The sequence below is a fragment of the Eleutherodactylus coqui genome, chromosome 8 (assembly GCF_035609145.1).
Source record: "Eleutherodactylus coqui strain aEleCoq1 chromosome 8, aEleCoq1.hap1, whole genome shotgun sequence".
NCBI classification, from domain to species: domain Eukaryota; kingdom Metazoa; phylum Chordata; class Amphibia; order Anura; family Eleutherodactylidae; genus Eleutherodactylus; species Eleutherodactylus coqui.
The window spans coordinates 207,056,237-207,073,662 of record NC_089844.1 but is presented as its reverse complement, the minus strand read 5'-3'; the positions used below and the strand labels follow the sequence as shown (position 1 = coordinate 207,073,662).

The 17,426-nt window shown below is 47.7% G+C and overlaps 1 protein-coding gene across 2 annotated transcripts in view; it reads right to left on the bottom strand.

Annotated features, from left to right (window-relative positions):
- PFKL (phosphofructokinase, liver type) overlaps positions 1 to 17,426 on the bottom strand; it is a 115,758-nt gene that overhangs the window by 20,793 nt on the left and 77,539 nt on the right. Inside the window, exons 16-21 of one of the 2 annotated variants that reach the window (XR_010786465.1) lie at positions 13,857 to 14,009; positions 8,872 to 9,036; positions 8,140 to 8,201; positions 6,699 to 6,810; positions 4,981 to 5,080; positions 554 to 747 (exon numbers count right to left, since the gene is read on the bottom strand). Coding sequence is in view for 1 of the 2 variants with exons in the window: in XM_066577269.1 (XP_066433366.1) it covers positions 4,981 to 5,080; positions 6,699 to 6,810; positions 8,140 to 8,201; positions 8,872 to 9,036; positions 13,857 to 14,009 (592 nt within the window). In the remaining variant the exon portion in view is untranslated. The remainder of the gene's footprint in view (positions 1 to 553; positions 748 to 4,980; positions 5,081 to 6,698; positions 6,811 to 8,139; positions 8,202 to 8,871; positions 9,037 to 13,856; positions 14,010 to 17,426) is intronic. The other variant, XM_066577269.1, reaches the window with a different exon arrangement.

The window sequence follows — 17,426 nt, the reverse complement described above, 5'->3', positions numbered from 1 at the left end:
GCATGAAGCTTCTCATTATCACCAATCTAGAGCAGATCAGTGAAATCTTCTGGAATATGATTTATTCCCATAACGCACTGCATAATATAGTGCTGGGATGTAAACGTTACCTGCGGTTATTACCAAATAAAAAGGTTTTCTGTTTTATGGTTAAAAATGTTCTTTTCTTTAATTTTGGGTTAAAAAAGTGGGTGCGCCTTATACACGGAAAAATACGGCCATTTGAGATTGTAGTGGTCAGTAGCATCTTGTGGTGAATGCGGAGAAGCCCCTGCTTATATTAATTGTGCTGAGCAATTTAAATTGTTCTTGTTTGATTGCAAACTTTTGGCTGCAAAAAAGAAAAAAAAAAGAGGAAAGCTAAAAAAAATGAAATATTGGGGCTGATTAATTTTGATTGCAATGGCATGGTTTATGCACCAGACTAATTTAATGTATCAAGACAGGATGAAATTATCATGCCCTAATAAAGCCATATGGGTAATAGTGATCATAAGCCAAACAGCCAAGCCCCTAGTGGATAGCAAGCAGGTATGTCATGCAGAGTACTCACAGTGGGCGACTAGAGGAGCTACGTGTACATGGCCGGGTCTGTAGATATTACAGCAGTCCAATATCAGTCTATAGGACAGATGATTTACAACACGAGCCCTTAGAAACACAGACATCAGAGGAGTCCAAACTCTGCCAATACACAGTGATCAAATGTCCCTCTCGCTCTTCGTTTGGTGAACCCCATGGAAAATCCTGAACAAAACACGGATTAGTCGGTTAAGGAAACTATTGCCGTGAGCCTCTTAAACATGGCTGTTCATTCTTCTGAGGATTTCTTTGGCAACATATTTCGGGTGTTCTGCACCCCTTTTTCAAGCCTACAAGGTCTTTCTTTTGCATGTTTACCAATAACTGTACTCCGAATATACAGGAGAACTTTTGGGTAAGTGGGACACATCATTGGGAGGTATATAGGCTTGAAAAAAGGTGTAGGACACCCTTCAAGGATGGTGGAATTGCGTTCCCCCCTCCCCATTCCATTCCACTGACCCGACTCTTTTAGCACAGCTTTAGCTTCCATCCCTCCGTGAAGGGACATCTCCCGGGGTGTGAGAACTCTTCTTGAATTAAAGGGTGACTCGGATCTACCAACTGTATCCTGGTTCCAGTACTTTGAACTACGTAGTAATATTGACATCTTAACCCCCTTTGATAAACTATGCCTTGCCCCTGAAGCGCCTACACATGTGCTCTCTCTAGTCTATGGACTCCTACTATAGGAACAGGCAGAGCTTTTGAACCTAGCTGGGTGGGAAGTGGAGAGGGTTGGGTTGGTCTTTCTTTGGTTAAATCCTACATACTGACTTATACGATGACTGTATCAAGTAGGCTACAAGAGCTCAACTTTAAGAATAGTCTGGCAATGGTACAGACCCCACCCAAACTGTACAAAAGGTTTCCCTTTATATTGGACCAAGGCTGGGGGTGCTTGTCAGGTTCAATGTTGCACATTTGGTGGGGCGCCCGCTTACAGCTCCCTTATGGCAAGTCATCTCTAGGGTATGTAGGGCACTATGTAGAACCTCAGCTGATATCACCCCAGAGATGACACTTTTGTTCATGTTCCCGGGATGAATATCTAAACATAAAGGTTCGTTAAGGCATTTTATCATGACAATGTGATGAATCATCCCCAGATAGTGGGAACAAAGTAATGCGATCCCAAGAATAGCATGGATAGAGGCCATTGGTGCATGAAACAGATGGAGGGACTGCGATGCTCGGATCGAGAAGACCGTGCAGATTTCTACTCCACCTTGGCGGTATAGATGGCCTTTCATGACCCCCCCCCCCCACCTTTCTCTGGCTGGCGGGATGTACAGTAAGAGGGGATACTCCATCTACTGTGATCCCTGATACGAAGACCTCCCCTGATTTTCGGGAAGGGGGGGGGGGGGGGGGGTTATCATAACCAGGACCTCAGGCATATTCACACGAGAGGGATATACGGAGAGGTGGCAGATGCTCCCTCTAAGGCTATAGAAAAATGTGATTAAATGATTAAGCGAAGGACAATACGACAAGTTACACTATTTAATTACAACTTGCGTTATATCTTTGATGTTTTAGGCCTCATGCCCACAGCCAGGTCAGATTCCGCCTGTGAACTATTGCAGCAAAATCAGACCCGGCGCCCCCCAGGAGACCCTATACTCACCTCTCTGGATCTGCCGCGAGTGTCTCGTCCGGCGAGCATGCACAGTACAGTATATGACGTGCCGGCGCTGGGTGGTGACGCGGATTCCCAAGATACTTCCGCAATGCTCACAGTGGAAGTATCGCAGGACTGACGGCTTCAACTGACTGCAATGGAAACCACAGCGAACAGAACATGCTGCCATCACAGTTGATTTCCGCTCGTGGGCAGGGGAGCATCATTTAACACAGCATGTCCGTGGGCATTAGCCTTTAACCCCTTCCCGCTGCAGGGCGTAAGTTTACGTCCTGGCAGCCTGGTACTTCCCGCAACAGGGCGTAAACTTACGTCCTGGAGATAGCGCGGGATCACATAAGATCCCGCGCTCTCTCGCAGCGGGAGCCGGCTGTCAGGCACAGCCGGCGTCCCGCTGCAACAGCGGGGGGGCATCGGAGATGCATCCCCCGCTGTTAACCCCTTCCCTGCCGCGATCTAAGTAGATCGCGGCAGGGAAAGAGTTCACAGAGGGAGCGCGGCTCCCTCTGTGTCTCCGGCCGGAACTCGAAATGTCATCGTGAGAGCCCGGCCTGCCACCATGGCAACAGGACGCCAGACACCGGCGTCCTGTATTGCCTGTGCCTATAATCGCTGTACAAGCAATAAGGCATGGCAGAGCAGTAGCTCTGCCATGCCTTATACCAGCGATCATCAGGGCAGTGGTGAAAGTCCCTCAGAGGGACACAAACCGTGTAAAAAAAACAAAGATTAAAAAAAGAATTAAAAAAAAATGTAAATAAAAGAGTTAAAAAAAAAATTTTTTAATGCTTTTTCTCAGATTAGCATAAAAAAAAGGTTAAAAAAAAATAAAACCCCACATATTTGGTATTGTCGCGTACGTAACGACGCGTACAATAAGTTGCACATGCTTTTGACTGTGCACGGAAAAAAACGCTAAAAAACTATGGCAAAATGCTAATTTTTACCATTTTGCCTCACTAAAAACGCAATAAAAGTGATCAAAAAAGCCGTATGTACCCCAAAATGGTACCAATAAAATCTACAGCTCGTCTCGCAAAAAATAAGCCCTCATAGAGTGCGTACATAAAAAAATAAAAAAAAGTTACAGGACTTTGAATGCAGCAATTTAGAAAAAAAAAAAAAGATTACCCAGAAAAAGGGTTTTTATTGCAGAAAAGTGGGAAAACCTAAAAAAAAATGTAAGAATTTTGGTATCGTTGTAACCGTACCGGTCCGCAGAAAAAATGGAATGTCTCATTTATGCTGCATGAGTACCGCTGTAAAAAAAAAATAAAAAAATCTATGGCAGAATTGATGCGTTTTCTTTCCCTGCTATCATTAAAAAAAAAAGTTTTACAATATAGTCTATGTACCCAAGAGTGGCACCGATAAAAACTACAGTTCGCCACGCAAAAAACAAGCCCTCATACGGCCGCGTCGACGGAAAAATAAAAAAGTTATGACTTTTGATAAACGGAGAAGAAAATCCGCCAAAAATTGTTGCGTCCTTAAGCCCAAAATAGGCCATGTCATGAAGGGGTTAATAGAAGGTTTGTGATTTTTTATAAGTGGGGAGGAAAAAACGAGGCTGAAGAATAAAGAAAAAAAAGGGTTAAAGCCCATTAGTGATGGCCGATACACGTTAACTGACCTCACTAAGGGGTCAAACATAGGAAACCTATCTCAGCGTAGGAAGGCGAGGCAAAACTAGATAGTTAAACCCCTTAGTGGCGCCGCCTATTTTGGTCCTATACGGGTTGTTACATATACGAGGATGCCAATATAATTTGGTATCGCACGCGCACACGCTCTTTTCACTCACAATAGGGCTGATGATGGCACATAGCGAGCGTCCTCTGTGAGCCCTCTACACGCGGCCGGCTCCGCTTTGGGATGGTGCGGGCTCAGATCTCACTTTATGCAAACTTATGTCCTGTGACCTCAATCCACATCTGAAAAAGCTGCACCTTACAGTGAATTTCAGTTTTCGGAGTTCTTCATCTTTTATTGTTGTGGGTCCCCCGTGCCCAAAACTATATAAATAAACTCAGTGCGGCGCTGGCCCGCCGTTTCAGCGCCACGTCACCCAGCTAGAAGGCCTGGGATGTCCCGTAAGCCGGTGGCTTCTACATTAGAAGTTGCAATCACACTTGTGTCTGGCCTTCTATTGGCTGCAGTGGTCACATGGATAAACAACCCAAATAGCTGCTGCTGCGCTTGTAAGCAGAAGACCGTTGGCCTGGAGAGCGCAGTGGGGGGGAGAGTACCTACTCTGCTGCCCCCCCCCCCCCCCCCCCCCGCCAACAAACTCCTTTATGTTCCAGGACAACGAGCTATTATGTACAAAAGTCAGAAACCTGAGGAAGGAGGGTATAAACCACCACTAGGAGTGCAGAATACTCGGTCATCATGGGGTTGTCCTGTTGTAAACTATTGAAGGATGGACTATTCTTAGGATAAGCCATCAACAGTAGACTGGTGAGAGTCGGTCACTTGGGACCACCTGTCGATCAGCTGTATGCCAGGTCGGTAAACTCAATACACGGAGCAGACAGCTGTATTACAAGCATTGCCATTGTAATGGAAACACAGCAAAGTTACCATTGAAGTGAATGGCCTGCAACACCATGCCTGGCCACTGCCGTGAGAACGGAGCTGTCTGGGACCCTAGACAGTGTACTCGGGATAGGCCATCACTAGTCTACAACCGGACAGACCATTTAAGCAGCGTCACTAAAACCTGAAAAAAAAAAGCGATTCTGGAGACTTACCTCTTCGATAAGACTCTCGAAGTTTTTCAGAAATCCACAACACCGCTTTAACGCCAAGTTTTGTTCCATAGTTTCGATCAAAAGGCGTTGGAGCACCACCCTGGATTACAGAAAGGACTTGATATAATATGTTGACACATTATAGCAAAGTTTCCCAACCATCGGGGACCCCTGGGAATTTATTTTTTACATTTATATAGAGGACCCCAAGCAAATCTTTACAACAATTCAATAATGGCTAAAAAGTTCTCCTTACTGCAGTGTAATCACTTCCAGCACTCCACCATCATTCAAAGCACTCATTACCCTTCTGCCAGATGTCTCCACCCTCCCCGGCGGTGTGTGAGCAGGCCTCCTCCATCCCGCCCTAACATACACATACCTCTCTTCCCCAAGAGAAGGGGGTTGAGTTTACTCTTACACTTTGTCTTGTCCCATACACACATGCACCGCGCCAGCAGGACAGTCGTGGGTGGAGCTTGCATAGGGCGCTTACACTTGCCCAATCTCTTACAGGGCTAATGGCCAGCTTAGTGTAAAGACAGAAAGATATATAGGCAGCTCTGCCGACAATGCTGTCCCGCTGCCTAGCCCGCTGTCAATTAGCTGGGAGCAGGGCCCTTACCGCTCCCCCTCTTCATTTTTTCCTCCCCACCGCTGTATGAGGGCTAGGTCTCACGGGACAACTTCTATTTTTCAATGGCACTACTTAATGTCCTATTATTGACTGTTACAATATGACATGTTCGAATTCTTATAACGATTTTCTGGACATTATATAAGAGGAGTAAAATAAAAAAAATTTAAAAAAAATCACAATTCCACCATTCCGTGCATTATCTGAGCCCCTCCGGAGCGGGATGACTGGCGAGTGCCGCTAATGATAAGTTTGGTGAGTTGTTGGAGGGTGTGGGGACGGTTACGGCATATGAACTGCAGCAAAAATGACAATTTTATTCTATGGGTATGACTGCAAAAATACAAAAAAAATTTTTAAGTTTTTATAGTCATCTTAGGGGACTTGAACTTGTGATCATTTGATTGTTCCTACAGTATTATGTAATACCACAGAAATTACACTGAAGCACAATCTGACAGGCGGCCTATTAAGCCAGCCGCAGGTATGACTTCATAGGCCATCGGCAGTGGCAGCTCAGAAGGCCCTCAGCTGCCATGAAAACTGAATAAGCCCCTGCAATCTCATTGTGGGGGAGCGTCAGGGACCCGAACTCTGATCACGGCATGTAAAAGAGGACTGTCAGAATTGGCATTTAAAGTGTTACCAGCCGCGAGTAGTGCGAGTGCTGATGGCAGCTGCTGCGGGCGGGCATCACTTGCATCGTATGGCGTGGGATGGACCCCAAATCCATACAAACACTGAACCTCCATGACATAACTGTACATCCTGGAGCAAAGTGCTTAATCTCTAACATTGCTTATTTCGGATTTCCTTTTTGGGGATGTTGTTTCTCCCTCCCCCCTTCCGGCGGGTCCTTGCGGCACCCTGGTTGGGAATTACTGCACTGCAGATTCAAAGTGGACGATAAACTCCCATTTTTGGCCAATTCTACAGCAAGCAGAACAATTATGTGGTCATATGATCATGTCAAACATTCACATACAAAACACACGGTTGGCCAAGATCTGGGACCTCCGCAGTACTAAAGCCTCATCACGTTAATGACAGATTGATGGATTAGTGGCGCAGCTGTACATACCTGCTGCAGGTGGCCAAGAACATTCGTACGGCAGTCGAAAACGCCTTTTCCTTCCGCAGAGTACAGGTTATGCAGGAACTCTGTGGTGTAGTGGTCATGGCATTTCTCGTTCCTGTAGAAGACACGTGGGTAACACAATGTACATGAGTAACATATGTGCTTCTACATCTGTATGTCAAATACTAGGATGATAAGGGGACACAGACTGGTTTGGGACGGGCAAAGGCGTCTGACAAGGTTGCATCCTCTCACCCTCCTTGTTCAACCTATATGCGGAAGTGATCATGCAGAAAATGGACCTAGAGGAATTGGAAACCGGGGTGAAAATAGGTGGAAGAAACATCAACAATCTCCTTAATACGGATGACACAACTCTGCTTTCAGAAACAGAAGCCGGTCTGAAGTAGCTGGTATGCAAGATAAAGACTGAAAGTGAGAAAATGGGCCTCTACCTGAATGTAAAGACTAAAGTTATGACAACTGCAAAAAATGGCCAAATTCAAATAAAAAAAACGAGAATGAGGTGCAGTACTTCATCTTCCTTGGTTTGGAAATTGCTGGAGAATCTATGCCAGAGAGAAAACGTAGGATAGCACTGGGGAGAAGCACAATGATAATCATGGATATTGGCATCGCAACTAAACGCAGGGTAGTGCAAACCACTCTTTTCCCCGGAGCCATGTATGGATGTGAAAGATGGACTGCAAGGGAAGCCGATAGAAGGAGGATTAATGCGTTGGAGCTGCAGTGTTGGTGAAAGCTGCTGTGTATACCCGGGACGGCGAGAGTTACATACAGAGAAATCCTGAATCATATGAGACTCGATGTATCACGGGAGGGCACGACGACCCGACCCCGAACTACGGGAGGGCACGACGACCCAACCCACGGGAGGGCACGACGACCCGACCCCGACCCACGGGAGGGCACGACGACCCGACCCACGGGAGGGCACAACGACCCGACCCACGGGAGGGCACGACGACCCGACCCCGACCCACGGGAGGGAACGACGACCCGACCCACGGGAGGGAACGACGACCTGACCTCCGACCCACGGGAGGGCACGACGACCTGACCTCCGACCCACGGGAGGGCACGACGGACTGACCCCCGAAAGAGCATGATTTAAATGCTGCTCACATACACAGAATCCAAATCAGTTTCATTTAGCCTGATGAAGGGTCCAAAGAAGATCTGAAAGCTCGCTATAACATCATGTATATTTGTTAGGCAGTAAGAGGTCTTACATCTATAAGATGACTTGGCTTATCTTACTGAGAACAGTTTTGCACAGTTGGTGGGATATTGGTAATGTTGTCCCGTAACATGACAACCCCTAGAATCACAATTTCTAGATATTTTCTCCATAAACATTCTTCGGACCCTTGAATAAAACCTGCGTCCTCCGTCATGAGTAATGCTCTGTGATCAGCCATACCTCAGCACCAGTCCTCTCTGAATATCGGTCTTCATCTTCTCGGTCAGGTGCTCCACATTAGACTGAAGATACAAGGAGATAAGATGGATGTAGCGCAGGCATTTACCCCATATCCATTAATTACAGCGCATTCTATCAGTGTCCACGTTAGAATGTCTGTATGCTACACCTTCATATAAAAGTAGGGCTACCTTCTGGGCTTCAGTTACATCAGCTTGTTTAGTTACCTTAGGGACCTGTCAGAGGACAGTGCGACCCCGCAGCACGCAGCCAAATCCACAGCTGCAGAATTCCACAAACTCCTCCGGTCTGACTGCAGAATTGCCGGCAGGTTTTAAGCTTTTTCAATTCTGCATCAAATTCTGCAGGTCGCCTACGGATTTTGGTGCAGAGTTTTACCGCAGCTTGCAGCGCCTTGTGCAGCGGTCCCTTATGTGAAAAACAATACAATAAGCTTCAAATTAAAAAAAAAAACCCTAAAAAAAACGAAAAACAACGGAAAAAAAAAGAAACAAAGGGGGAAAAAAAAAATTCTAACGCCGCGCTAAACGAACACGATGTTCTATTAAAGTGCTTTTTGAAGCACCTCGTCACCCAGTGTAATAATGGGGTGCGTTAAAAACGTTTACAAGGTGTATTGAGTGGCCTTAGAGACAAACATACAATGCAGTCAATACCCCAACCATACCCGAGCGATGCGCCACCGCTTACGTTTTTACACTTGTAACTCACCCTCAAGTCATGAATGTTGAATTTATCCTCATAAATGTAAGCAGCGTCGGCGCCAACAGCTATACCAGCCACAGTGGCAAGATACCCGCAGTATCCACCCATGGTCTCCACGATGAAGACACGGCGCTTTGTGCCAGAAGCAGATTGTTTAATGCGATCGCAGCTCTTAAAACAGCAGGAAAGAAAAAAGAAGCCATTAGTCGGAGAAGTACATTTTTGAACAACTGGAGGCGTAGTCTGAAGTCAGAGACGCCTTCGGTCACCTTCACACTCATTGGTTCGCTGCGAGGGTCCTCCAGGAGAAGGGACTGCACCAGTGCTGCTGAGCTGCTAGACCGACAGCTTCCGTAACGATGTACTTCCACTGAGGCCGGACGCCAGGGTACGAGCTCTTAAAGGCTGCCTCCTCCCGAACCCCTGCCCCATTCCATTTGCCCTATCACCCGAAATGGCTGCTTCACCACTCTCGTCACTCATCATGCACGCTTAATTAACCAGTACTGACTGCTTCCCCTTCCCCTACTGCATGTACCTCTTCATTTGCAAGGATGCATCCACACTCCACCGCTTAATGCCTATGCTCATCTGTAAGGACTGCATCTACACTCCACCGCTTAGGCTTTTGCCTGTGCTCCATTTTCTGTATTGACCGCTCCATTTGCTTACGCCTCATAACATGCTATAGCCTGCTACACGTATACCCTGCCTAACCTACCTACCTTCCTAACCTACCTACCTGCCTAATGGAACGAGTTGCACTTGTAGATATGGCAGCTCAGCGGGGCAGGTTAGACTACATTATCACTCACACCCTGCACATCAAAAGCCTCATTTATGCCATGGCCTCTATCACCTTCCTCACTGCTAGCCTTAACACTTTCTCCCTTTGCCCACCCCCAACAGTCTATCCACATCAGTCCCTCTCTCCTCTCCTCCCCCAAATGCCTCCATCCTTCTCAAACTGCCAAGAAACACCACAACCACCCTCAACAATCCCCTAACCACTGGCTCACCCTCGCTACCCTATTACTCCTAGCTGCCAGGGACATATCCCACCAACCCTGGCCCACCCTGTACTGCTCCCTACCAAAATCTCCCCCCCCCCCCCAACCATACCAAGCCACCCCCCAAGCTCAACCGCTAGCCCACGCTTCACACCAATGCACCCTCTGGAACTCCCATTCCGTCTGCAACAAACTCACAACCATTTACAGCCTCGTCATCACTAAACGCCTCGACCGGCTCGCCCTCACCGAAACGTGGATACAGCAGTCTGACTCCACTTCCCACGCTGCATTGTCCTATGGTGACCTGCAGTTCTCTCACACCTCCAGATCGGATGACAGACACGGCGGAGGGTAGGCATTCTCTGGCCAAACACTGCCTTCCAGGTTACTCCCTCGGTTCCCTTGCTCACCTCCCAGTCCTTCGAAGTCAACACCTTACGACTCTTCTGTCTGCTGCCCCTGTGCGTCGCAGTTATCTACCAGCCTTTTAGGCCCCACCTGTCTGTTCCTCAATCACTTCGCTGCCTGGCTCCCCCACCCTCTATCCTGTGAAATCCCAACTCTCATCCTCAGTGACTTCAATATCCTCACTAATGACCCCATCTCCCTCCCAGCTTTTAACCTCCTCCCTCTGTCACAACTCGGACTCCCCCACTCAGAGACAACACTCTCAATTTAATTTTCCTCTGCCTCTGTGCTGCCTCCTACTTTGCCAACTCCTGCCTCCAACTCTTGGACCATAACCTCCTCTCCTTCTCCATTAGACACCCCAGTATCCCCCCAGATCCTCTTGTCTATCACATTTCCAGACCATCCATACCCAATAGTTTGTGAGACCATCCAGTCTTCCCTGTCCCGCATCTCTCTCCTCTCATGCACCAATATGGCCGCTCAACACTACTCCACCACCCTCAGATGCGTCCTGGATGAAGCGGCAGCCCCGTGATCCGAACCGTCCATCACAGTCCATGGAAACCTTGACTCACGTCCCAAATGCGCTTCATCTGGCAATGCTCTAGGTGCGCTGAATGGCTGAGGAGAAAATCAAAGCTGCCCTCAGACTTTCTCCACTTTAAATTCATGCTTAAAACCTACGACCTGGGCCTCCACAATGCCAAACAAATTTATTTCACCTTCCTCGTCTCCCCCAAACAACTTTAAACACACTCCACTACCTCCTCAGCCCCAAAGAACAGGCCCCCGTGACCGACCTCAGTGCCAGACAGCTTGCCACTCATTTTGAAGATAAAAACGAAAAAAACATCTGAAAAGTGGTACTAAGTCCTCCTCGAACCGTCTGCTGTGTTTGACACTGTTGACCATGACCTCCTCCTTGCTATGCTTCAGTCCATTGGCCTAAAGGACACTGCTCTCTCCTAGTTCTCCTCCTACTTCTCTAACAGTTCTTTCAGAGTTTCCTTTGCTGACTCTACCTCCTCTCAGCTCCCCCTCGCTGTTGAGCTTCCCTCCTCTTCTCCATCTACACAGCCCCTATAGGGCAAACTATTTGCAGATTTGGCCTCCAATATCTCCTCTATGCTGACAACACCCAGCTATACAACTCTTCACGTGACATCTAGCAAGATTCCTCCAAAACATCACCAATTGTCTATCCTCTGTCTCTAATACCATGTCCTTTTTTCTCAAACTTAAGTGGGTTGTCCCGTGAAAGCAAGTGGGGTTATACACTTCTGTATGGCCATATTAATGCACTTTGTAATGTACATTGTGCATTAATTATGAGCCATACAGAAGTTATTCACTTACCTGTTCCGTTGCTGGCGTCCCCGTCTCCATGGTGCCGTCTAATTTCAGCGTCTAATCGCCCGATTAGACGCGCTTGCGCAGTCCAGTCTTCTCCCTTCCGAATGGGGCCGCTCGTGCCGGAGAGCGGCTCCTCGTAGCTCCGCCCCGTCACGTGCCGATTCCAGCCAATCAGGAGGCTGGAATCGGCAATGGAGCGCACAGAGCCCATGGTGCACCATGGGAGAAGAGCCGCGTTGCATCGTGGGTGAAGATCCCGGCGGCCATCTTACTAAGGTAAGTAAGAAGTCGCGGGAGCGCGGGGATTCGGGTAAGTACTGGACGTTTTTTTTTTTTTACCCCTGCATCGGGGTTGTCTCGCGCCGAACGGGGGGGGGGGGGGGGGGGGGGGGGCTATTGACAAAAAAAAAAACCCGTTTCGGCGCGGGACAACCCCTTTAACCTCTCAAAAACTCACTTTCTCGTATCCAGTCCTCTGCACCCTCATAATCCCCCAGGCAGCACGCCCACTGCCTTGAGGTCACACTGGACTCTGACCTTTCTTTTACCCCCCTTATCCAATCTCTGGTCCGCACATGCCACCTGCTCCTAAGGAATATCGCTAAAATCCATCAGTTCCTCACCACAGACACGCTACAGACACTAGTGGTCACCCTCATCCACTCCCATCTCGACTGCTGCAACTCACTGCTCGTGGGCCTTCCCCGCACCAGACTCTTCCCTCTCCAGTCCATACTAAACACGGCAGCCAGGCTACTCTTCCTATTCAGATGCCTCTGCGCTATGCCAGTCTCTGCACTGGCTGCCCGCCCATCCAGTACTCAATTCAAAATCATCCTCACCCACATCCACAAAGCTCTCCATGGCGTAGCACCACTATACATCACTTCCCTCCTGTCCGTACATCACCCAGCCTGTGCGCTCTACTCTGCTAACTCAGACTAAATGCCCCTTTAATATGAATCTCACACACTTGTCTCCAGGACTTCTCTAGAGCAGCATCGGTCCTCTGGAACGCTCTACCCTAAAACATCCAAACAATCCCTGATGCACGGAACTTCAGACGCTCCTTTAAAAAAAAAAAAATGCACCTCTTTATGGAGGCAGACCAAACCACCTGATCCAATCCCCCACCCCCATAATATGCCTCTATGGCTCTCCACACCTTCCCCTCTGCCCAGCGTATACATCCCTTTGCTTTACTGTGGCTACTTTGCTCCTGATATGAAGCCAACTTTTTTTTATAGTGCCAAAGAGTTTCTAACCGCACAGCGTTACATGAAATAGACCAGTGCCAAGCCATGCAGTTTGTCCAGCGAGTACGCCGCTGCTTTGAATCTAGTCTTACATTGTCCGTGTGTTGGACATTGGGCTTCATTTACACCAGTGTATGCAACTTCATTGCCTGAAAAATGCACCGATTTCATTGTGAGTGCATATTGTATACATTTTTGTTGTGTAGGTGTTTTTTTTTTTTTTTGCAGACCCAAAAAGAAAAAAAGCAAGGACCGAACTGATTTTCCCCACTGCCTGCTAGCAACAGGTGTCAAAGATGAGCGCACATGCACGTGTTGGAATGCTCCTTTAAATTTTGATTCATCAACAAGGCTACCGGGATCCTAGTTCTATTATGTGTCCAAACTAATTAACGATCATCATCAGAGAAAGAACTATGTGAAGTCACCCTCTGTGCTCTTTCTGAGGGGCCTAGCCCAGTGCTGGATTTATGTGGCAAAAGGTAGAGCAAAGAAAGGCATAGTGTCCAATTACAAGAGACAACACGAAGGAAGGTCTAACATTGATGAACGGACATGTAATGCAATGTGTTGCTTACATTGAGAATACATAAATGTGGATACAATTACTAAATATGGTCCCTGGGAAACGCTGCTTCTATGAGCTTTGGACTAATCTATATTAAGCCCTGTGTAAGGCAGAATACGTTCACATTTAACATCCGCTGCACTTTTTAGATGCTCCCATAGACTTAACTCTGTGAAGGACAAAAATAAAACATGCTGCAATTCTTATTTTTTTAAACTTAGACTAGTGATCCACGTAAAAAACACCTTTCTGAATGCACCACTTTATTTTAATGGGTCCACAGCACAATGTACTCGTCTGAACGGCTCCTTAAATCGAATAGCGCTACTAATCAAAAGCCCCAGCCCCTCCGCCGACCAGACAGTAACACTGAACACGCATTGCACTTACCTCCATGGCAGCATTAACAGCCGTGTCTGAGCCGATACTGTAATCAGTTCCCGGTACGTTGTTGCTGATAGTAGCAGGGATGACACACATGACGATGCAGAGTTCTTCATATTGTTCCCGCGCCTCAACAAGCTGTAAGACTCCTTCATAAGCCTGCAGAATGCAATAGTCTCAATGACAATCCCCTAACAGCATCAGCGGGGATCACCGAGCGATCGCTGCTGCAAGGAGGAGGAAGATCTCCGCTACACAAGGCTGCGAACGGCATTGATCCAAAAACACGGCAAAAAGGTTCATACGTCAAACAGTACTATTACAAAAACTCAGCCGTCACCAAGCCAGGTCAACGGGAAAATAAATCCCCCGTCCAGAGGAGGTGAAGGAGTAAGGGGGCACGGATCACACCGGGGAAGTCAATGCGCCCATTATTACACAGGGAAAGCAGGAACTGGCAGGGAGGCTGAATGTTTGGGTGGAGGAGAGGCTTCCAGCGATATTGTGGAGGCATCATGTAACATGTCGTTCCTGGCTAGCTTCCCCAGAAACGCCCTGGAAGCATCAGCTGTGCACGCTGCCCTCACTAAACTCCATGAGATAGTCGCTGTGTCCACCATTCTGCTGGATGGAGGAGCTGCGGCTGGGATTTCCACAGCACGGCAGGATTCGCCGTTTCAGGTGAACCATATTGCAGATTTTTTCTTGAGACTTTCAATGGTCACGGGTATATAAACCTTGGCGGCCATTCTACTGGATCCATCAATGAAAAAGGCCCTGAAGGGCAGACAGACAACTTACCAACTTTGCACTCGTGTTTGAGTAACTTCTAGCCAAGACTGATAGATCCCATGACCCCCTGGCCCATATGAAAGTAAGTAAGCAGTAAGCTAGGGGATACAATGTTGTCTGCATGCCGCAGCATAGTGTATGGTTAGTGTATGCGCAGGCGGCTGACACACTCGAGTGGTAGCAATGCGTTGTACCGTGTAGCCATTTGCGAGCTGCGGCAGATTCTCCAGCGGTGTGGGGATCATGGCATACATGCAGCGCTCCTCTGGCCCAGGAATCACACCTGATTAGGTGAGGTTTAGTTTAGTCCCAGCATATCCTATGTGAGCGGCCCGATCCTGCAGGTGGTAATGGGTCCATGTGAAATACACAGGTAGCACAGGGACAGGAGAGCCAGCCATGTGACCGGACCTACGGAACGCCGCACGCAAGGAACAAGGCAATGCGCTTGCATGAAGTGGCGAGATCTTAGGGATCAGTAGTGGTCACATCGTTTTTCTATCTCTTCATACATGCTCTCCGATCCTTTATTCGGGCCCCGCTGACGCTCTCCTGGGGGTCCGGAGGAGCGGGACAGGTACATCAAATGGGAACCCTCTGACTAGAAGCAGCAGACCCTCCCTGTTCAGGGGCGTGGGTTATTTAATAGGTCCCACCTACGACTACTGCATCATCTTATCTCCCACCTTGTTCCTGGAGCGCTGCCATTGCTCATTTTAATATTTTAACCCCGTAAGGACGCGGCCTATTTTGGGCACAACGACAACGATTTTTGGCGGATTCTCATCTCAATTTTTCAAAAGCTAAATATTTCTCCGTCGATGCGGCCGTGCGAGGGCGTGCTTTTGTGTGGCGAACTGTAGTTTTTATCGGCGCCATTTTTGGGTACATTGACCGTATTGTAAAACTTTATGATCGCAGGGAGAGAAAAACACATCAATTCTGCCATAGATTTTTGGGTTGATTTTTTTTTCCTTTTTTTTTTAACAGCGTTAATCACGCAGCATAAATGACAAGACACTTTTTCTGCGGGTCGGTACGATTACGATGATACCAAAAATTATTATTTTAAGCTTTTTTTTTACTTTTCTGCACAAAAAAATGCCCACTTTTTTTTTTTTTATTATTTTTTAATACAGGGCACCACATACCGGCGTTCTGTTGCCATGGTAACCCAACAGGCTCTCTGTGATTTCATCACGAGAGTCCGATGACGTCACAGAGGGAGCTACATAGATTGCGGCAGGGAAGTGGTTAACAGCAGGGGTTGCTGCTCCGATGCACCCCCACTGTTGCAGCAGGGGGCCGGCTATCGGTGACAGCCGGCTGCCGCTGCTGGAAAGTGCGGGATCTCTTATGATCTTACACTATCCACAGGACGTAAATGCATATCCTTTTGCGTTAAGTACCCCTCTGCCAGGAAGTACATTTATGTCCTGCGGCGGGAAGAGGTTAAAGAGACCGTCATCTACTTTTAGACCTAGGAGCTGAGTCTGCGGGTGTGTTCTGCTTACCTCTCCCAAAGTCCGGTGTCTCCCCCTCCCCCCCACAATAGGCTGCACATCATTAAATTAGCTTACCTAATTGCTCAGTAGTAGATTGGTAGACAGTTTAGGAAGCATAGAATCCTCAAAATGCAGAAACACTCAAGAATATCTGTCCGAGCTCTTCTTTTTTTTTTCTTTTTTTACAATTAATATAACTGTATTGATCTTATTTTTACTTTTTTTTTTTTTTTTAGCCCCCCTGGGGAACCGCAACTAGCGATGCTCTGATCGCTCCTGCAGTATGACGGAATGCTATAGCATTCCGTCATACTGCAATTTGACAGACAGTCTATCAAGCCAAGGGGGAAGGCTTGATAGGCAACCTGCTAAAGCGGCCCTGGGGCCTTTCAGAAGAATCCCAGCCGCCATGACACCCGTATGGCTCCCTGCAATCTCATGCACTGTACGGGATGTTCGGGGGATTTAAATGCCGGTCAGAATTGACAGCGACATTTAAAGGGTTAATAGCTGCGATCGCCCGATTGCAGCTGCTGCCCACGGGTGTGAGCTGTGATAAACAGCTGACGCCCATGCTGTACGAAGAGGGGTTGCCAATACAGGCCGTCACAAGGCGTATTGGAGGTCGTTAAGAGGTTAACTGAAGTGAACCTTAGTATAAATTATATTGTCAGTCTATGCATCTGATGGAAGGTTTATCAGTTGTAGCAGAGGCCTTCTTCCAATCCTGGGGATCCGTGAGCGCGGGGATTTTTGCTCTTTTTTCTGCTTGCTGTAGAGCATTATCTAGTAAGTGATCTAGACAGGACAAGGGTGATTGTGCATCCTTTCCTCTATCTATGCATTTGGCCAACTGGTTCCTGAAGAGTCGACGGGTCCGACTGAAATGCATTGTGCCAAATAACCGAACTAAGAACTATAGCAGAACCAATTCAGAAGTAAGGCTTCACCTGGCCTGATCAGACCCCGGAGTCAGTAGAAGCTGACCAGTGGGATGTCCACACATCAGGTCATTTATGTCTGCTTGTATAAGCCAGCCTACAGGCAATTATCTAACGTATGGCCGGTTTAGTGCCTCCGTGGACTCTGGTGGTAGGATCCCACTCAGTCATCTGTATGTTGTGGGAAGGTCTCCCCTGCCACAGCTAGAACGCACAGCGGACACGTCCTGTAGGGTCGCTTCTTTAACGGGGTTCTCCAAGAGGGAATACTCTTTAATACATTAATACGTCCAACAGGGTTCCTCAAGTACTGGGTTCTCTATGGGTAGCTGGGTATT